The 22,091-nt window shown below is 41.4% G+C and overlaps 1 protein-coding gene across 2 annotated transcripts; it reads left to right on the top strand.

The window, feature by feature from the left end:
- The first annotated feature begins 572 nt into the window (after positions 1-572).
- LOC113167587 (fibulin-2-like) lies at positions 573-21,794 on the top strand. Of its 2 annotated transcripts, XM_026368343.1 has the most exons (17): positions 573-652; positions 2,670-4,063; positions 9,398-9,512; positions 9,794-9,917; positions 10,757-10,958; positions 11,838-12,044; positions 12,778-12,888; positions 13,451-13,552; positions 14,388-14,519; positions 16,624-16,761; positions 18,034-18,174; positions 18,365-18,493; positions 19,085-19,210; positions 19,566-19,682; positions 19,806-19,934; positions 20,358-20,481; positions 20,575-21,794. In XM_026368343.1, exons 2-17 carry the CDS (start codon positions 2,752-2,754, stop codon positions 20,930-20,932), a joined length of 3,567 nt encoding a protein of 1,188 aa, XP_026224128.1. In that variant the 5' UTR covers positions 573-652; positions 2,670-2,751; the 3' UTR covers positions 20,933-21,794. The 2 variants fall into 2 exon arrangements, with proteins under 2 accessions (XP_026224128.1, XP_026224129.1); XM_026368344.1 differs by lacking the exon at positions 14,388-14,519.
- Positions 21,795-22,091: the final 297 nt, after the last annotated feature.

Raw genomic sequence — 22,091 nt, 5'->3', positions numbered from 1 at the left:
AAAAAAACATGTTCTTTATGGTCCCATTCATTCGCAGTTTAAATTCCCTGATCACGTGCCACCCAGTGTCTCTTTGTATTGCACATAACTGTTAAAAATGTTAAAGACAAAAGATACACTGGTTCTATTCAGTCAAAGTTTATTGATTTTGCATTGTAGTATATCAAATTTCAGTCGTATTGACTATTTAAAAAGCTCAGTTGACAAAGATTCAGCATGTGATGTCCCATGATGCTTGTATTTTAATTACCAGTGTTGCCTGAAGTGATCATCTGTCAATAATTTGGAGGGGGTGCTGTTGTCAGGTTAAACAGTGACCACACAACCTGCACAGACACACACGCAACAAAGCAGTAAAGTTGGACTTTTACACAATATGCTTAGGAATTCTTGAATCACTGCGTTGCAATGTGTTTCCTGGAGCCACATATTTTGACATAGACATTTCTTGGATTTTGGATGACTCTAATGTACAACGGGAAAGCACATACATAATTTCGAAAGAGCTGCAGTTGTCCCGCCCTCCCTAGAAAAAAAAAAAAAAAAAAAGCAGAGAGGACGCTCCCATCCTCCCAAGTCGGAGTCAGGACATAAACTTCCAGCCCGGGTTTTCATTGAGGGTACAGCTGCATTGCAAGATCACAGACAGAAGGTAGGCAGCGTGGCTTTTATGAATCAAACCTCTTGATGTCATTGCACTGACACCAAATTTAGATTCCAACTTTTAACTTATATTTGGATAATGCGTTGTGCGATCAGAATAAGGCTATCACATGTTTGATTGTTTTGAGAGGTGTTTTAAATCAATCCAAGGAACTGTGACTGTAGCACCGTGAAGTCCGAGCGTTGAATTCATCTCCAAGTCTGTCAAATTCAGCGCGCGTAAAATAGTTTAGTGACACAGTGACAGATGACTGAATCCTGACGCGCTCAGTTTAGTAAGTGTGCTCTTTAATTCAAATATGCTTTCACAAATAGGCGACTCCCTCTTTAATTCATTCATATTCAGCTCATTTTTTCGTGTATTGAGGTATAGATGCGGCCAAAGTGTAGCTGCACATGTGGATGTGCGCCTATACGCGCGTGTGTCACAGGGAGGAAAAGGATGAAGGTCAGTTTTTGGCTACTGGAATAGCAAGGCACACAGTCGCTTGTTTGAAATGCTTTGTGGGACATTCTCTGAGCTGATGGCTGAAAAAAAAAATAAAAAAATAAAAAAACTAGTTTCAAGGTCCTAAAAGCTGCTCGAGTTTCATGCTCCCTCCATCACTTTTCCCTGTCACCCAGTGCCCCTTTTCACATTTTCCATTTTACTCACTATGAATGTTGCCCTCAGTGTGGGTTTCGGTGATGTTAGGGGTGGTTAAAGTACCATAACAGAAAGACTGCAAGATCTGATAAAAATGATTTTGTGCCCATAGCACACAAAGACATCATTGATGTCGGATGTCCAAAGCAACGGAGCTGCAACGCTGCAAAGGCACGGTGTTGGACTGTGACTTGGCATGAATTATAAAAAAGAAAACAGGGCTCCAGATGTAAAATTTATTTTGGTGAGCTCTCTCTGATCACGTTGGTGGCCTCTAAATGATTTTTTTCTATCTCTTTTAAATAGATGCACTGCATGTTGTGCTCAGCTGGAAACAATTTCCTAATGTCAGTGCATAATTGATATCTGTAGGCCTAGAGTTTACAGTTACAGTTTACAGTACAGACATGTAAACTAGTGAAGGCTGTTTCTGTGAACACCTGCCCCTCTATTGGTGGGAATGTATTCCAAGGACTTTGAGTTTAGGGCATTTAGGAAAAGAGTGATAACAATAGCAGTGCCTCTCAAATCCTTGCTAAAGACTACGCATAAACAAGAAATGTCTAAAGACAACTTTGTCAGACTTTTTAGCATTGAATGTCACATAAGTCTCTTGCAGTTGGCACAAATATAAGCAGCTAGAAAAAAAAAGCTGGAAAACCTAAATAGAAAACACCTGGTTTTCAGTCCGCTTTCTGATTTGAAGTCACCTCACTTACTCAGAGGATCAAGCCTATCATATTTTCACTTTGTGCAGACTCTCTGTCTCTGCACAGGATGATACACAAAGAAATCCCATTAAATGTATTCAGCATAACTTTATATGACTTTCTACTTGTTAATATGTCTGGTTTACTGATAATCTTACTTCTGCTAGCTGTATGCCTATATCATGCAGTTATAGGCAGATATTAACAACAACAGTTTTTGAGAATGCACATGCTGCAAATTGAAAACCCAGACAAGCACGTATCGGTGCAACAAAATCAACACACAGTTTTTTTATGGCAAATTATAACATTCTCATAAATCATGCAGGAAGGTTTTTGTTATTTCATTATTGCTTTTTCTTCAACTTACAATTTTGTTAGTTTATTATTGCACATAATTGCACATTATTCCTTCAGTTATCCTTACCCTGGCTTTTATCCCGTGTGAAGCCAAAAGAGTAGTCATGAAAAACTGTATATTTGGCAAGTTGTCAAATAAAGCAGATAGGTTATTAAGTTAAGACATGTGTTTGTTGTAATGTGTGTGAAAACAAACCAAAAAACACATGAGACAATGTTGTGTTATCAAGTTGAATGCCAGACAACTTTTGCACTGTAAATATATCATTAACTACTGTTTACTTTCACAGGGTAAAAAGAAAATAAATCTCAGCTGGAATAAAATCTAATCAGAGGAGTAGTTTACCGTGAAGAAGTGACTTTTTGTGCAAAATGAACATTCAAAGGGCAGCATTGTTTTTATGCTGGATGATTCTGTGCATGGACGTCTGTCTAAGCCAGAAGGACTGCACAGGCGTGGACTGTCCTGTCCTGCAGAACTGCTCTGAAACAGTTTTAAAGATGGGTGCCTGCTGTCCCACCTGCATACAAAAGGGCTGCACCTGTGAGGGCTACCAGTACTATGACTGTGTACAAGCAGGCTTTCAACAAGGGAAAGTCCCAGAGGGGGAATCTTACTTTGTAGATTTCGGCAGCACTGAATGCTCCTGTCCCCAGGGAGGAGGAAAGATAAGTTGTCATTTTATTCCATGTCCTGAAATCTCCCCCAACTGCATTGAAATTTTACAACCTGCAGATGGATGTCAGCAATGTAGGCGAATTGGCTGTACCCATGGCAACAAGAAGTACGAAGCAGGACACTCCTTTCAGATGGACCGGTGCCAGGTATGCCACTGTCCAATTAAAGGTGGAAGGTTAATGTGTTCACCTATCCCTGGCTGTGACCTTAATCAGGTTGATAGGCCCATGCGGGTGAAAACTGAGAACAGCGATCCCACGAGAGACATTATCGGTCGTCAAAACAGTCCCGTAGAACCATTTTCCAAGCTGACACTGGGAAACACTCTACCACTGTATAAGCAGGACCCACCCATTTTTGGCACAGAGGATTATGACTACACACTGGCAGGGCCAACCAGTTCCACTGTCCAGAATCTGGCCCAACCACTGGAATCTACTACAGTACCACCGATGTACCCAGACTCAAGCTCTGCTTTCTTCAGCTCAAATTATGACAAGAGACATGAGCTACGAGAAGCAAAAAAAAGCCCAAACTCCGCGAGGAACACAGAGGATGAGGTCACACATCACATAAACCCAATTATAACCTCAACATTACTAACAGCCACAACCACACAGAGAGTGACCACAGAAAGCCACATGTCAGAGGAGGAACCTGCTGAAAGGACCATTAAACAAAACAGTGACAGAATCAGAGTGGTGCAGGACACTTTAAAGGATACAGCATCCACTGTCCATGCCATCAAGGAGGGTAGGCACAAACACAGTGAAGGCAGTCACACTAGAAATCATGGCGTCTCCCATTCTGTTGGTCGTAAAGGACAAGAAAAGGCCTCACTGGAGCACAGGCAGCTCAGTGAAGAGGAGCGGTTTTCCACAATACAGTCAAGAACCACCAGCAGAACTCCAATAAGGATGAGCGAGAATGGTCACGATCAGTTTCAAAGACAACCCCAAACCCTACCTAAGCATCAGTCTCAGGACGAGGCAGAAGATACAGAAGGTAAGTTTGCATTTATTAAAGAGTTTTACATAATCCCGACCTGTGTTGTTGTAGGGATTGAAACCGGTCAAAATGAAATCTGAAACATAACCAGTTTTGACTCCTGCAACACATACCTCACAGTGGGATGATTTATAGGCTAGTAAAGACATTGTTAGGCCCTTACGTTTTCAGAGCACATCTTCCTTTTTCTCCTCTAGCATCCTGTCTTTTGACAAGGAATTCACAATTACTCTATTCATGCTGGCACTGGGCCAGGAAAAACAATAGTCCATGGAAAGTCTGCTTTCCCAAGATAGCATTTATCCACCTTACTCAGAAGAAAAAAAACTATAGTTAGTATATAGACATTTTCATTTACTGAGGTTGAGAGAACAGTATATTTATTTCTCCTGAGGTTTGTAAGTAGCCTGGTTCCCTGTTTACATGATTATGTTTCTAGTGCATCGAATACATCTTGTAAGACCATGTGAAACAGTGACATTGCTCGCTACTTTATTCTGGTAACCTAGTATACTAGTAGTACACTCCTGCCAGTATCCTTCATGTGATAATCAGCATGTTCTCAAGGAGAGCCTCCTCAAGGCACATAGGCCAATTTGAGATCGAAAGCAGATGACGAAGTGATTCTTAGGATGTCAAGACGATGACTTACTCTGCACAGGAAAATATGAGAAAATTCACAATGTTTTATTCCAAATGGGAAGTTTAGTCACAGTTTTCCTATAAATAAATAAAAAAAAAAAACATACAAATGCCAAACCTGTGTTATTTTGGCTTTAATAGTGTTGTAATAATGTTATTCATGATATTAATAAACTTGCCGCCAAAGAAAACCAGATTAGATCATAACTTTCCTCATACTAAATAGCCCTGTGGCATAAAGTAGTCTCTGATTTCTCCCAAGATGTGAGTGAATGAAATAATAAAGGACTGAAATGTATTTTGTTATATTAATTCATCCTCATAACCACTTCAGTAACTGAATTAGCACATGATGATGTTCAGGATTTTGAGACACTTTTCTTATTCGTGGTGTCTTGTCCAGCAAACTGCAGTCCCTAAGATGTGTGGTTAGCCTACTTTACAACACCATGGGTTTTGTGGAGACCTGTCAGGACTTTTCTTTTCTTTCAGCACTTGGCCTCTCTAGGTATGCATAGTGTATGATGAATGCATACGTGAGGTTGGAGTGAACCGGCACACCTGCCAAAGCCATTTACCAGCATGAAGCTGGAGAATATAAGTTAAAAATGGACTATTTGTTGCCATGATGCAATTGGTTACAGAACATTATAGACTCAGTTCTGGTCTTTAGAAACTCTTTATTTACCCAGGGAAAAAAGACATACAGTGACTTTTTCACTAGCACTGAGGTTTTTATGGTTGTTCTCAATTAATTGTCTCAATAACAAATTTTTGGTTTTGTTGTTTTTGGCACAGGGTATTTGTTAATACTTAAATGAAGATCAGATCATGTTTATGACAAATCAATGCAGAAAACCATGACATTTCAAAGGTTCACATACTTTATGTTGCCACTGTATTTGCTATGAGAGGTGTCTTCAGAAGTTTTCCACGCCATCCATAAATGAATTAGGATGAAATCCAGCTATTCAATTGTAAATTCTAGCTTCATGGTAGAGAGTTTGACAAGTATGGGTTTTTCTCCAGGGATAAGAAGATTGAACTAACCGGTCTGGCTACTCGGTTTGCAGGTTGGAACGACAGCTTGAGGGTTCACTGGTGGAGGTCATTGGACTGAGGGAAGTTCTCCAGAGCAGTGACATGTTGAAGCACAGACAGGCAAAAACCCACCTGATAAGGGCCTTTACAAATGACTGTTATCAGTTCCATTAGCTGAGAATGCCAAAGTTATTTGGAGAGGAAAAGATAAAGCATGAATAACAACAACACAATCATTTTTCACTAAACAGAAATGGGGTGCTTTGCTGTGGAATATAGTCCAAAGCAAATGTTATTTTTTTCTTTCCGTCAAAGACTCCTGCTCTTTTGTCCTCTCTCATTCCAACCAGACGCAATGTGTGCTCAGAGGGGGGATGGGATTGTTTAGGCTTTCTGAAGATAGGCTGGACCTGGTATAGGATTTCTTGTGGGGTTCTACCTGTGAGCAGCATAATACCCATGTGATGAATGAGACCACTGTTGGGGCTTGATTGCCAGACGCTACTCACTACTCCCTCATGAGCCTGTGTGATTACCCGCCTCCCGTCTGAGGCTGCTGCTTTCCCAAACTTTCTAGCAATCACCTCATCTGGAGCACACCTCCACACATGCTCCTCTCAGTAACTATCCTTCCTACTTAACCAACCACAATGTAAGACATGGATGGACGTTGGTATAACCCATGACTGAAGCATAGAAATAAGCTCAAGCTCTTGTTTGTATCAACAGGACTGTCAACAACAACATGCTGCCTCTGGGAGTGGGAAGACAAATGTATAATTTTCCTTAGGATTAAAGGAAGGGTGAATTCCAGAGGTGGCATTGAGAGAATACATTCCTACTGTACTATTACTGGGAAGATTAGTTTTGAAGAAGATAACACTCGGGTTAATCTGGGGTGCCTTCCAGGTCATTTCCAGGAATTTTGGCACGTCTCCCATCCACAGCATGTACTTACTGAAAAACCGCCTGATCCACATGTCCCGCGTGCTTATGAAAAAGAAAAATGTCTGCTCCAGATGAAGGACACTGCGCTTAAAGAGACCCACAGTATAAGTAAAGAGAGATAGAGAGAGGTGATAAATTGTGGCATAATAACAGATCTGCCTCCTGCACTCATCTGCATTTGTCACGCAAGCAAATGCAGATATTTTCAGTCATTTTATATAAGTAGTCATTCATGTTTTCTCTTTAAACATTTCCTCCAACTGCAGCACACAATGTTTATTATTAATTCTTATTCTCATGTATGCTTCATTGAAGTGATCATCTCTAATGAAGAAACTTAGAAATGATTATATCTATGGGACGTATTACACTTCAAAACCAATTAGGTAATATTATCCCTCGGTGTTATTTTCATTCATCAGGTCCTAAATCAGGGGTTTTCTCTGGCAAGGAATGGACACATTTCTTGAGTTCTGGTCTGTGAACACACCTCGTAATGTATAAGGCATTATAACACAATGGGAAACAGGCAAGAAAATAATTACAGGACAATGGAGAATAATTGGTTGGAGGCGTGCAGCAGAATAATCTTTAACCGCTTTAATATGCAACAGCCTCTGTTTCTGATATGGCAGAAACATTGCAAAACATCATGGTGCTGCAAAAACACATGTGGCATCTTAAGAAATACAAACTACACGCACGCTGTAATAATTCAACCCACCAATACTTACTAATCCTGACAGTATTTGTTTTAGAGTTTCATTCAGGTTATTTAAACATATGGTGGTATGATTGGAGGTTACTGTGTAAAACCATCAAAGACATATACAAACCCTTTTGGGTTAGCATCATAACTATAACCCCAGAAAAGACGGATCACACAATTGTTGGCTCAGAATCCCAGGAGGATTAAGACGTAAGTTGTCAATAATTGAAACCTGAATTGGTCGTTCTGGAATTACAGCGTGCATTACAGCTGTTGCTGGAAAGTGATTATGTGTTTCCAAAGACACAAAAACCTCTGAAAGTATGTTTAAGGTGAGAACACTGTGTCACTCCCTCCTGAGCTTAACACAGGCAAACACACATACAGACGCACTGAACCCCAGACATGCTTTTAAGCTTTCAGCATCAATCATCTGACATGTTCAACCACATAAGTTTGGATGTCGGAGACCCTTGGCATGTGTTGTTATTCACAGCGTTGGTCCTGTTCCCTTCAGCCCACCTGTATTGTAAATCACTGCTGAAAGAACAGGCACACGAGCCCTGATTAGTGGCAGGGTGCTGCTTTATGACACCTCCAGACATGTTGAGAGTTGCCCAGCTTCAGATTTTTCAAAATATGTGATGTCACTAGTTTTGGATTTGGACAAAAGCAAAGCATCTGGTGTCAATGCTAGTATAATAATATACTATAATGACAGGTCTGGAACACAGAGATAGTCCTTCACTACTTCTCAAGTGTATATTTTAGATCTTCATTGTGCAAGCACAATAAATCAACTGAGCTAATTACTGCACAGCTAAATGGAACACATTACTACAATATATAGGCTTAATTAGAAGGTCTGTCCAAAAGACACGAGGAGACCTAGTTAGACGCAGATATAGCACGGTTAAAATAGTTTACCACTCTTCTCATCCTCAGAAGCTATTATGGTGAAAGAAAATCTCCCTCCTAAACAACTGCATGTGCTACATCCTTTGAAAACACCATCACTTCAACTCACATTCTGCACGGACACATGGAGCAAATGCATGCAATCTCCGTGATGAGTGAACTGATTCCACCTGGAGAAAATGAATAGGAAGCAAAAGAAGGAGGATGAATAATTATGCTGTCTGTCTTTTCATATACATTCACTCTAAAGGGTTCAAAGGGAGTTTTTAACTACACAACTGGTACATATACTGTAGTTACATACAGTATTTAAGAGTTATTGTTCCTTTCAAGGTTTAGATTTTCTCATTTCTAAACCTTTAAATTATGTACACTGCTTCCATCACTTTCTCTCCTCGGAGTAATTGCTTTGGTTTAACTGTGTAAGCCAGGGGAGATGTATTTCAACAAAAAATAAAAGGAAAGTGGAAGTAAAAATGCTAGAATTACCTTGGACACTCGTAGACGTCTGTGCCCGACGTTGTTAAGATTTTTGCTTGTTCTTGTGACACCTTCAAAAAGATCATGTTGTGCAGACAAACTGCAGCAACTTCGGTGACTACTTTACTTTTTCTCGAGCAATATCATCACGTTGAAATCTTTTTTTTTTTTCACAAATTTTTTCCCCATAAACTGGATAATGTGTTTTTCCTCTGTCTGTTCACTGACCCAGTTTAAAATGAAGTACTAATGTGTTATTCTTTCGCTGTGCTCCAGCTCAGATTAGCCCGGACATAACTGAAAGGACAATTTTTCTCTTAAGGTAATTTTGTAGAGTTTGAGGTTGGTTTCGTTCTTGTTCTACCCAGTGAAGTCTGAGAAGAAAAACACAGATACTTGCTATTCTCAACGTGTAGTCTGGAACCAGCTCTAAGTCTGTTTCTATGAGGCGAGATGCAGTCTAACACCGCTAAATATGCTGTTTTCTACAGCCAATCACTGATGGGATGCTCTGACCGTAACTGTTACCTATCCTCTTGCTGCTCAAGTCACATTGTATAAATCTGGTGCTGGGTGTTTGTGTTTCATTATAGTGTCGGCCAAGGAGCTTGTGAAGACCTGCTGTGAGACGGGGGAGAAATGGGCTTCAGCTAATGGTCAGTGCAACAGCATGGAGCCACCCATAAAAGACAGACACTCCATCTGCTGGTAAGACCATTATTACATACCTCTCCACATCATTTATCTTTCAACGTGCTGTAAATCAACTCAGGTAGTTTTAATAGTATAATATTGACTATTGATAGTGGATTTAAGTGAGTACATGCAAGTTCACTCCTCTTTGGAAACACTGTGTGGTGCTCAGAGATTTGACTGGTAAATTATTAATATTTCTATTTCTAACACATTTCTAAAACAGTCAACCCACTGGTTGTTGCTGTTGAGCCACAGATGATGCTGAAACGCGTTTGTGTGCCTTTCCCTGCCAGGACTGCCCAACAACAGTGCTGCCTCGGCTCCCTGAGAGAAAGGCGGTGTTTGGCTGGAATTAACGCAGCCAGAGCAGAAAGTATGTGTGGAGATGGTGATAAATGTGGGATTAATTCGCACAAGGCAAGTAACTGTGACCAGACACCACAGCAAAGGGCAAACACAGTTCACTGGGTTCACAGTCAAACTTAATGACACTGTAAATTTCAAATTAAGCCTATTAGCAACTGGCATTATCATTAGTCACAGTGGAATTGAAAACGTGCAGATGGTACTAGGCTGTAGCCGGTAAACACCTGTGTGCAGTGTTTGAGCAACTTTATTCTTCATCCTCTGAGGCTTATTTGTATGGTGCAAATTCCTGCTATTTAATTACCTTTTTAATTGAGACAACATGATTCGGGGCAACTAAAGCTATCTTCATCTGCAGACCTCAGCATTTGAAAATGTCAGATGTCAACTGTGTGACCTCTGAAGAATTGTGAAAACACAACGTGCTAATTGATGCTGTAAAACAGTAGCGGTGGTTCTGTGGGCAGGAGTCATTTTTTATGGAAGCCAACGAGAGCCAAGTCATGATGACCCTGTACCTCTATTATTTTTCTTTTCTTATTACCAAAGTCATCTGACGTGTGTGTTGAATGATGCTTAACTGCTCAGAAGCCCTTGAGCAGCAAGGTGCCATTATTGACTCTTTGCTGCACTACAGTGCTATTAAATATTAGCTTTCACCAGCTTTCTGTGGGGCCCCTGTAGGTTAAACAACATAATGCTATCTACAGCCGCACTGTATCACGGCAGCCATTACGTCAGCGTTTCACCCTGCCCTATGGACTCGTAGTGATGTTTGTGAGAGGCTGTGAACAAGTGTACAGCTTTTAAGACTTGTAATGATCAAAATGTATAAATACACTTCCCCTAACTACCTTTACATGTGTAAAAACTCCCCATGTGGCCTGCAGGAGTGCTGTGACTGTTGTTCCCTGGGGCTCCAATTCCGCAGTGAGGCGCATCACTGCGAAGCCCCCCAGTACCTGGGCTTCCAGTGCAGACATGTCTTTCTAACCTGCTGCAGGGGGGAAGAGTGGAGGGCTGGTAATCAGGGCGGATGGCATGCCGTCAGAGAGAGACCTGCTCTCAACCCCACTCCACCGCCAGAAAAAGGTATAATCAATAAATGTTCTCACACACAAATGCATAATCTTGAAATGCATTTTTCATGCCAAGGGAAGGGATATTGTTGTGTGAGGAAAGTAATACCAGTAAAACAGTGCACTGCCAGGGATACTGATTTAAACCAAAGGCAATCTGTTCCCTTTGCAGTATACTAGTAACATTCCTGAAAAATGGTCCACCTTGTTGGTCTCGCACAACATGGTATAATAGCCCATTTCACCTCTCTACTATAATTCTAAGAAATGTAATACCTGTCTGCCTGGCTGTTCTGTTTCAGTGAACCACTCTGCTGTTAAAAGCTCTCTTTAACAGATTCTTGCTGTCTCGATATCAGCTGAAATCACTTTAGAGACAAGGTGCACCTGTTGTTACAGAGTGATCGGTCATGTGATTATAGATTATTAGGTCTTTGGCATTAATACATTTTCTTCTATGGTTACTTTATGGTGCCAAACACTTTCTATCCGACCCTGGAATAAACACTGCTGTGTGCACAACGTAAGAAATTCAACAAGGCCTATTTTGGTAACACAAATACAAAGCGAGAACAAAGGCATCAGTCATCACTTTTATGTAGTTTCTATTGATTTATTTTATACATCTTGTTGTCCTGCATGTGTATTTTTATCAGCCCCTCAAGGATAGGGCGTCGCTAACTTGTTTAGTGTACGAATTATGTGGTGTGTGGCAGCGGTTGATGCTGTGCACTTATCTCTGTAAAAATAAACATTACAAGGAAAACAGGCAAGAGCAGATATCATCCTTATCTTTGTGGCTGCAGTGTAGCTTTTGATGTAGTTATTCATACAGCAAATATAACATTTCATTGACTGTGAGAATATCAGCCACTCTCTCCGTGTGCTGTAGTGTCTGACAGCCTGTACCCTAAAGAGGCCTTCTCCATTGGTGACGAGCAGGATAGGGAGAATGCAGTGGAGGTGGAGGACATGGATGAGTGCCTGATATATGAGGGCAACATCTGCCACCACAGATGTGTCAACACGCCGGGCTCTTACCGGTGTGAGTGCTTCCCTGGATACGTGCTGCAGGAGGACGCTTTCACTTGTGCACAAGGTACAGTGAAGGCCACCGCTCATGCTTTGTCACACGGTGCTAACAGATATTTCCAGAGATGCCAGGATACAGGAAAGCAACTCTCTGTGCCATTTTCTCTTTGAGATATGATTTACAGTCCACATTCCTGTCAGGAAGACCCCATTTGTTGTAATTTGTCTGCACATTCACAAAGCATTATTTTCCGTGGTCTCTTTGTGGTCCTTCCTGTCTGCAAGGCCCGATACTGCCTAATAATAGTCAAATAGTCTAATCACATGCTAACATCCTTTTCCTGCACTGCCAGCACTGTTCAAACTAATCACATTTTTTGCTGTTGTCAAAAAACCTTTCAGCTGCACAACACATTTTCGCTGTCTTTAAAAACACATTTTTCACTAAGTCAAAGGTAATGCCTGTGTGATACTGTACCAAACGTTAATCCACAGTGGCTTTCACCAACACAAGTATGTCTACAAGCCTGTCTCAACAGGATACTAATGCCAGAGCTCTTAGCAAATTACAGTGATGGGATGGGGCTCACTAATAAAACCAAGTGTCTGCAGGCGATGTTTTCTTTCCTGTCTCACCTGCTCTACTATTACAACTTTCATCTGTAGCCACGAGCCTCATATCACTGGAGGAAGATGCACAAATTGCACAAGGTCTCTAACTAAGACCACAGTGGACGGGAAGGTGAAATTGCTGGTTACACTGCAATTCATCACTCCTGAGATTATTCGTGTTTCTGCAGAGATGGCGGGTGAGGAGAACACACTGAAGGAAGATGACAGAGCAACGGTGGAGGCCACCTCACCCCTCACGCCTCCCTCCCAGCCCCTTGCACCACCCAATCCCTGTGAAGGTTAGAAACATACAGCTTAATGAGGAAAGAAAGAGCTGCACGCCTGCCAGCTCACAATAAACACTTTCATTCATCCTTACATCTTAATCAGACCGGAGCATGCATGCTGATGTAGTCCAATATGTTTAGAGGAGAGGCCAGACCCGGCTGTTGTAGACTGAAACGTTATTATTTCCAACTCACCCTTTCCATGAAAGGTAATTGTGCTGCAAATGTCAAACACAAGCGGCGAGATTGTATCAAAGGTTAGTTTGTTTTCAGCATCACTCACTCATTCCCACAAGTTGTCCATATCATAATCTGTGCAGGGTCACATTTTATTTATTAATATATTTTGGTTTGGTTTCCATGACACTAGGGTGGAGGTCCACCATAATGTGGAAATACAAGGAAAAACAATGGAACCACCTCAGGGATCAACATGTATCGACAGTGCAATAAATAGCATTATGTCTCTCACACAGAGTCAGAAAGCTCTCCTCTGTTTCACCTTTTCACACCGGTGTGCGGCTTAGAACTCCAATATATTTCGTTTAACCTCATTACGTCGTATTATCTTCAGGAAACAACCCCTGTGAGCAACATTGCACCCCGGTGGGAGGAAGGCCACAATGCTCCTGTTCCCCAGGATTCTCCCTCGGGAATGACGAACGCTCCTGTGAAGGTAAGCAACTAAAACCGACTGATAAAACAGAAAACATTTTCTTACATCACACCAGGGCAGCATGTGGAAAATTTTGTGCAACCATACAAGTGAAAAAGGCCTCATAATGTCAGTCCTCATTCCAGTTTTCATCTATCGCCAGAGGAGCTTGGTTCCAGTTGAGCAGAGTTTCTTGGCAAGACCGTCTGCCACTGATTTGTCTCTTTCTCTCATCAGCGCCTCTAGATTTGCAGGGGAGATACGGCTCTAATCCCCTTTTCTCTCAGTAACAAACTGTGGTGCAGACAAAAAAAGGACATGAATGGGAGACCTTTTTTCTCATCATGTCCTGGACTGAATCTAACAGAGGGATTATCCCAACTATCCACAATCCTATCCTGCATTCCATATATGCCCTTATTCATGCCACTCAGAATGGTGGTGGGCTGTGTGTTTTATCATGAGGCCGATCAACTACTGCTCTAAGTGTCTAAGCTGTCTTCCTGGGGATATATCTTTAAGTCAAGCCATAACCACTAGTCTGTCTCCTGCTTGACAGCAGCAAACCGTGGCAGTGACACAGAAAGTGGCTCAGTGTGGTGACAAATTTCTTATTGTGTAGATGTTGTACCCAGTGGCCTTGCCCCTAATCTTTCTCTCAGAGGAGTGTCCGACCTGTCTCTTTAATCTGCCTCTACACACAGACCACAGTGTGTGTGTGTGTGTGTGTGTACATCTCCTTGGCTGCTTTTTTTCCTAAACCTATTCATCCAACATCTTCTACAATGCACTTGTTATTTGTTCACTTTCTTCTCACTGACACTTTTTTTTTTAAATTATTTTTTCAAACATCCAGACGTAAATGAGTGTTTGTCTGCACGTGCCTGCCAGCTCAATGAGCGCTGTGTGAATACTGCAGGGAGTTATAGCTGTCAGAGGATGATCACCTGTCCCCCGGGATACCAGATCAGGAACAACGTTTGCAATGGTAAAGCACCACTTATAACAATTTAAGCAGCGTCAAGGTATTCGTTTCTTCTCCACTGTTGCTTAGAGCTTGGTCAGTGGGGAGATTTGTAAGGTTTTCTATATGAGTCTATATTGTATATATTTCCCATATAATTCTGGGTCTTGGGATGTTTTTTGTTGGGATTTGGAGCTATATAAATGAATCTAATTGAAATGAAAAGAATTGAATATGCTATAAATATCAGGAGGGGTATTTGTACTTGTATTACTGCATGTTGACAATGTAAGGAAAGCTCATGCTTCAGGCAAACAATCGCTTTGAGCCTTGAGAGTATTGAGATTTTTTAAATATTTCACATTTCACATGTGCACACGACCAAGAAAGAATAAGAATTATGACTGCCGTGAGTTATTTTCATGGCATTTGCTTGCTCTCAGTATGCATAGTTGCCTGATGTGGTCCCCGACTTTCAGATGCAATAGTAAACCTCCCCATACGTCTCATTATTTCCATGCACCATAAAAAGAGCGTGTGCTGAGGTCTCATTCATAAAGCAGCAGTGATGTTCAGGAATAACACCCCCTAAGATGAGTTTTAGATGTGCTGTTTGCCGCTGCAGATGGGTTTCTGCGGGCTCAGCCAAGGAGACCCAGCTAATGTGCAGCTTCTCGTGAGCCTAAAGGATGTTCAATCAGGCAAAATGAGCATTTAAATTGAAAGTATGTTTAGTGGTAAGCCTCCAAACAGCTGCCACTTCAGGACATAGAAAACAGTAAGTGGTGAGAGAAAAACATCTTTGTTCTGTGCTACCTATTCCCTATTCATGGCTTATTAAGAGCATGTAATGAAACTCCTGTTTTAACTTCTGTTACAAATGAAACTAAGTCACCACACGGTGAAAAACTGTGTTCCTCTGCCTTCTCTCAACACAATGACTCACTTAAGAATGGGAATTAATTCAGTGCAATCTTGCCCCAATATTGGCTTCTTAACAGAGGGTTTTAGAGGATCTTAAAAAAAAAAAAACAGACCACTTCTTTCATTGTTATGCACTTAAAAGAATGCACGGATGTCACAGACACATTGTCATTTCATATTTGCCAAACTTATTTGTTTTTTGTTTTTTTCATTTCAATTCTCAATTTCAACATGTGGCATGTCTTGTTAACACATCTAACACATGTAGTGGCAAAGCCACAAGCATTTAAATAAAGATAGTATAACAAGAAAAAGGGTTTAGGGGATTAAATATTTACATACAAGCAAAGCATGTGAACTCTTTGAGCGTTCCAGGTTCCTTCAGCCCTTTGCTTCCACTGGGCCGGAGGTCACTGCCAATTTCTCACATATTTATCCTGCTTCCTGGCTTCTCTCTCTCTCTGTCACTGTCGGGCTTACTCAGCTCTTGCCAACTCTGCCAGGCTTCTGTCAGGAGCGAGATACTCAATCACTATCCCCCGTTAAGAGACCTTCTCTTTATCCCCAAGATCAGTTCTGCCTGACAGAACTGATCTAGGCCTCTGTAGAGCAATTACAGTGCTGAAATCCTGCAAACCTGTTCAAAAACATCACTCACTCATGCATTATTCACACACACACACACACACATGCACATGTGCAGTTTACCTCCAGTTTTGGTTAACATGGCGACAGATGTGAAGGACTGATTGACAGGAGGTGAATCCTTTAGTAGGCAGGTGTTCGAATACTCTGGGGGAATCTACCGCAATGTTGAACTGGCAAAGGGCACAGGAAGACATTGGTGCAAGTGACTTCTGCTGCTTTGACCCATGCAATGTAATCATCAAGATGAAATAAGTGAGCTTTCATTCAGGATGTTCTGTTGTAATGAGAGTAATCAGTATAGATATGATTCCTGATACAAATGTTATCCTTCATTGACCTCTAGAGTATCGAAAGAGTGAGATTTGTGGTAGATAACAACAGTGAATGTGAGAACCAGCAGGTCTGTCATTTAACCAGAGTGCCATCCAGTGGCTTCATGTGGAATTACATCTATCTTTTTTGCAGTATGCATCGTAGAAGACTGTTAGATTGATAGTACTAATGTTTTTGTGCTTTATTTGCAGTTAATCATTTCATTACTTTATCTCCCCCACAGATATCAATGAGTGTTTGGAGAGGAGCCATAACTGTGAGCTTGGCTTTGACTGTGTGAATACAGAGGGCTCGTTTAGGTGCAACCCCAAACCTCGCTGTTCTGATGGCTTCACCCAGGATGCACAAGGAAACTGCAAAGGTAAAGAAATATTCTTTCTTACCAAGGTGCTTCTATAATTATCATTGTCCATGAGAGCACTGTTAATAGTGTTTTTCAGTCTTAAGTAAAAGACTGAGGTTCATGTGACGTGTTGTGTTCACTCAGTAATTAGATGCCAACCAGAGAACTTGGCACTTTTTCTGAAATACAATAAAAAACTAAAGTCTGTGATTTGTTAATTGCTTTGAAACTGAAAAGTATCTAGTGTTTTCTCAGACCAACTTGATTTACTTTAGTGAATATAAGCAAATTTAGAGTTTGATGCATGCAACACACTCAAACGCTGGGACAGAGGCCTGTTTACCACTGTGTTACATCACATTTTCCTTCAGTTACATTTTCTTTTAACATTTGGGAACTGAGGATGTTAAATGTTACAGTTTTGCATGGGGATTATTTGCTTTGAATCTTGCTGTGTAAAAGAGTTTTTGGTCACTGTTGTCTGATTCGTCTCTTTGTGATGCACAGTACATTTTCAGCAGTAGACAGATCTGAACCGCGGGCAGCCAACTGCAAGTTGTTGAGAGAAAACAATGAAAATCCTTTTCTTTATACCTTTGACAGATAAATAAAGCTTCAAGTAAACTGGCAAGTTTTTTATCATTTTCTAAAAAAGTACTAGCTTTTCTAGAAGTAATACAACTATAACTACACATCAATCTAAAAAAGTAGACCAGTGATACACAATCTACCTAGATACACAGGTAATGAGGCCGTCTGTCTTATTTATGTTTTAGAGATTGCCTATCTTGTTCCCAAACACAGACAAGTGAACCAGAACAGGTACACAAAGAGAAATTTCCCCACAGGTGAATCATTGTCTGTGCAGACACATGGTTGTACAACATGCAGGTGAATCAGCAGGGCTGAAGTGACAGAGGGGTTAAATGCCACACAGACAGGAGATCAGAGAAGTTGCTGTTCGGGGCTGCAGAGGGGTGGATAAAAGCCAATCTTCTGTCCTCCTCCAGTACAAACTGATGTTGTGGAATTAGCCTCCAGGGGCAGGAACTGGGGCATGCCGAGGCAACCAACATCACTGTAAAAAGTGTAAAAGAAATGCTCTGAGAAATGAAGAAATTGAGAAAATGTCAGACTCACGCATAACAAACCGGGTAAAGTGTTCGCTTAGATATCACAGTGTGGCTATCCTCTGTGCTCTCGTGCCCTGCCTTCGTGACTTTTGGGTTCTTCCACTTTTTACATCTTCCTTCACCTTTAGCTGTCTTCTATCTCTCTCCCCTGTTCCAGACATTGATGAGTGTAGTACTTTGGCCCAGCCATGTAGTCCAGGATTTAACTGCATCAACACAGCAGGATCCTACATGTGCCAAAGAAAGATGATGTGTAGCCGTGGCTATCATGCCAGCCCCAATGGATCCAGCTGTATTGGTAAGAATTGTTTTTCATTGCATTTTAAAAAAGGAGGCTTGAGTTTTTGCTCACGTACCGCTTTAAATAATATATTTATATATTCAGTAATGATTGAAATGATTTGAAACAGTAAAAGTTGTAGGTGCTGAATGTGCCATTTGATTTTATTGACTTTTCCGTGTCTTTTCCATTCATGTGCATCTTCTAGATGTGGATGAGTGTCAGAGCAGTCTGCATCGATGTGGACAGGGCCAGCTGTGCCGCAATCTGCCTGGCTCCTATCGATGTGAATGCCAGACAGGATATCAGTACGATTCATTCAGGAGGATGTGTGTAGGTGTGTGCAGTGGACATCGCATACATCATCACAAGTCTGCTCACATTTTAAGAGAAAAAGAGCACTTTGGTGTTTCGTCTTCCTGCTCGTTCTGTTCTCTCCTTCCCTTCATTTCACCCTTCATTACTTTTCCTCCCTCGCTGTACAGCCACCCCTCTTCTTTGTGAGCCTATTCTGTTCCTGTTTATTATTCTGTGGTAGGAGAGCTGCTGCTGTTTTCCAGCCTCTGCTGCTTGCTCCTACAGTAGCCACAGGGCTACAGATCTCATTGCCTGCTGCAGAGGACTCTCTCCTGCTCCTGCTCCTGCTGCTGCTGCTGCTGCTCTCTCTGTTTGTGATTCACTGTGTTGTGACTCTCATGATAATGGACTCTGCTCAAGTGTTTAGACTATCAGCAGGCAGCTGGTCCCTTGACATCACACTCGCATTGACATGCACACAAACACGCACAGGAATGCACACGTACCGGGTCATGTAGGGCAACAAACTTGTACATGCTCGGTTGCACATGTGCACTCGCGCACATGGGTGAAAGCACACAAATGCAATACCCTCTTACCCAGGTATGATGACACTGCTTCTTCTTCTCAGATGTAAACGAGTGTTGGCGCTACCCTGGCCGTCTGTGTGCCCAGACCTGTGAGAACACCCCAGGCTCCTATAAATGCTCATGTACCTCTGGCTTCCGCTTATCCGGCGATGGCAAGAACTGTGAAGGTGTGTGTGTTAATGTATGCCTGCATGAGTGTGTGTGTGTGTGCATCCATGTGAGCGTGTCGACGCATGTTGTTTTGTGAAATTTGCGAATTAAAGCACGGCTGTTTGTATGTGTTTGTTGGCCTGTGTGCGCTTGAATAAAAAGCTCTCTAAGCTGACGCGATGGTAAAGTTGGTCAGTGCGTAGCATGTTGCTGAGCACAGATGGCGGTTAAAGGTATTAGTGCCTTCAGGCGTGAACCAGTAAAGACATAATCGACTGAATCACAACGTGTTTGTGTGTTGAGATAAAAACACTGAAAATCTTTTGATCAAGTGAACTGTGACAGTAATGAGCTCTAACCTCTAATCTCCAGATGTGAATGAGTGTTTGGCCAGCCCATGCAGTCAGGAGTGTGCCAACATCTACGGTTCCTACCAGTGCTACTGCAGACAGGGCTACTACCTCAGGGAGGATGGGCACACCTGTGAAGGTGCGGCATGATCTATTACACATCACAAACACCATGTTTATGCCTGGCTCTGTTTTTTCCGACACATTTGCGAGTCAGTTTTACACGAGGTACTTCCTTGTGCTTGTTTTTCCCATCACCCAGACATCAACGAGTGTTCCCAAAGCACCGGACACCTCTGCACCTATAAATGTGTGAATGTTCCAGGCAGCTACCAGTGTGCTTGTCCTGAACATGGCTACACCATGTCTCCAAATGGACGCTCATGCAGAGGTAAATACCCTCCACCCAACGAAGCCACACGTTAACACACTCCTTACAGTAGTTGCTTTATTGCAAGAGTGCCTCGTTGAGTTCCGGTCTGAAATAGATTTTTAAAATGGCTGTGCTCCCATTTAACTCTATGTAGAGCGTATAGTAATGGTTATGCTCAGATATATATAATAGGTACTTTTACAGTGCCTCAGTAATTACACAGTCTATAAAACTTTATTGGCTTAAAATTATTGTCTTGCTAATTAGATTTATTTTTTTTACTTAAGCAATTTTTTAGCCACACAAAGTCTAGTTTTGGTCTTACAGTACGTGTCTCTGCAAAGAGGCCTTTTTTTCCCTCCACTTTAGTTGTTCTGTGACAACATATTTTCCCCCTTACTGCCAGTAAAGCAGCCATTGTGTGTTAACTGTGTGTTTTAGATATCGATGAGTGTGAAACAGGGGCCCATAACTGCTCTCTAGCTGAGACCTGCTACAACCTCCAAGGAGGATACCGCTGTCTCTCGCTCGACTGTCCGCCAAACTACCGCAAAGTGTCCAACACGTAAGTTATGACAGGAGTTTAAAACCCATACCCATGTTCAGTGTAATGCCTGCCCCACTCTAACCTCACTGACCTTTCTTGTGTTTCTTCTAGGCGCTGTGAGAGGATCAGCTGTCCTAACTATCTGGAGTGTCAAAACTCCCCCCTAAGAATCACCTACTACTACCTAAGCTTTCAGTCCAACATCATCATCCCTGCTCAGATCTTCCGCATCGGACCCTCTCCCGCCTACTCCGGAGACAATGTTATCGTCAGCATCACGGAGGGAAATGAGGAAAACTACTTCAGCATCAGGAAGCTGAACGCTTACACAGGTGCTCTGTACTTGCTACGGCAGGTTGAAGGTCCGAGGGATTTCCTAATTAATGTGGAGATGAAACTTTGGAGGCAGGGGATGTTCACCACTTTCCACGCCAGGATCTATGTCTTCATCACAGCCAACTCGCTGTAGCAGTTGAAGCTGATCTGTGGCCGCCATGGACCTTTATACAGCTGACAGGATTTTTAATTTCTCAGAAGTGTCAGAAGATACACCCCTACCTGCCATGATTGGTTTGAGCAGTTTAGTTTGCCAGTTGTAATAAATAAAAAATACAGTAGCTTTAAGTGTAGTGACTATTTGCCTTTTGGCAGCTTCACTGCGATCACATAAAAAGTATGTTTGTTTGTTTTTATTGTTAGGTTTTTCATTTTGCACTTAACTCACAAATGAACATGTCATTAATTTCCATGACTGAGAAAACCCATTCAGTATTTCCAGATGGTTCAGCGGTTGCGAAGGATCCATTATCATCCAAGTGTAAACAAAACATTTGCGGAAACAAAGATATTTATGATACCACATGAATGAAACCTAATCTTAACCAGACGTGGGTAAAATATGAATAATGACAGCAGATAACCTCTAGCTTCTTCTAGTTTATATATAAATCAAATGTCTTTGCTTATACATATCATCCCATAATCAGATGGCGACATGTCATATGACAACACTGTGGTAAAAGCTGAATAAATTGCTTTGTAATGTTTCCATGATGTCTCCTACCACAGCTGCCTCTTTTCTTTTTCCATGTGCTACTGTTTTTGTTTTGCCTTTGAAGTATTTTAAAAGCTAATTTAATGTTACTCTTGTGTATTTTTGTATCCATGTAACAGGACACAATACGAATGGATGTATCATATTTTTATGCTGGATTAATAAACTGCTAAATATTTTAGTAAAATATACGTATAAAAAAGCACCCCTGTGGTTTGTTGAGCGTTGGATAATTGTTTTTAAGAGCAATATTATTTGTGGATGAGAAGAGTGTAAATTGTGTTTTTGTTTTCTTATCATTCCTCAGTGCCTTTCACTTAACAAACTGGTTGCATTGTGCACCAACTATTGCTAATATGCTGTAGACAATGAATATTATTCCTCTGTGAAGTTGTCAAAGTATATACTCCATTCCTGTCAGGACATGTCACACAGTAAATATCTATTATTTACATACTTGTTCAAATCTTGCTCGTGAGAGTCCAAGCAGTCAACCATCAATGCTTTTCAGTTTGACGTATATGCATTTTATGATAGCTAATGAAATAAGAAATTATCAAAGAGGGTGTTTTTT

The sequence above is a fragment of the Anabas testudineus genome, chromosome 7 (genome assembly GCF_900324465.2).
Source record: "Anabas testudineus chromosome 7, fAnaTes1.2, whole genome shotgun sequence".
Classification (NCBI taxonomy): domain Eukaryota; kingdom Metazoa; phylum Chordata; class Actinopteri; order Anabantiformes; family Anabantidae; genus Anabas; species Anabas testudineus.
Note: the sequence above shows the minus strand (reverse complement) of the source record. Positions and strands in the feature narration are given on the sequence as shown.

Bases quoted from the DNA above. Each gene is read 5' to 3' on its own strand.
- LOC113167587 (XM_026368343.1), top strand. From the start codon at position 2,752: ATGAACATTCAAAGGGCAGCATTGTTTTTATGCTGGATGATTCTGTGC. The intron at 16,762-18,033 runs GTAAAGAAATAT...CCCCTGTTCCAG, and splicing joins TGCACAAGGAAACTGCAAAG to ACATTGATGAGTGTAGTACT. The intron at 20,482-20,574 runs GTAAGTTATGAC...TGTTTCTTCTAG, and splicing joins TACCGCAAAGTGTCCAACAC to GCGCTGTGAGAGGATCAGCT.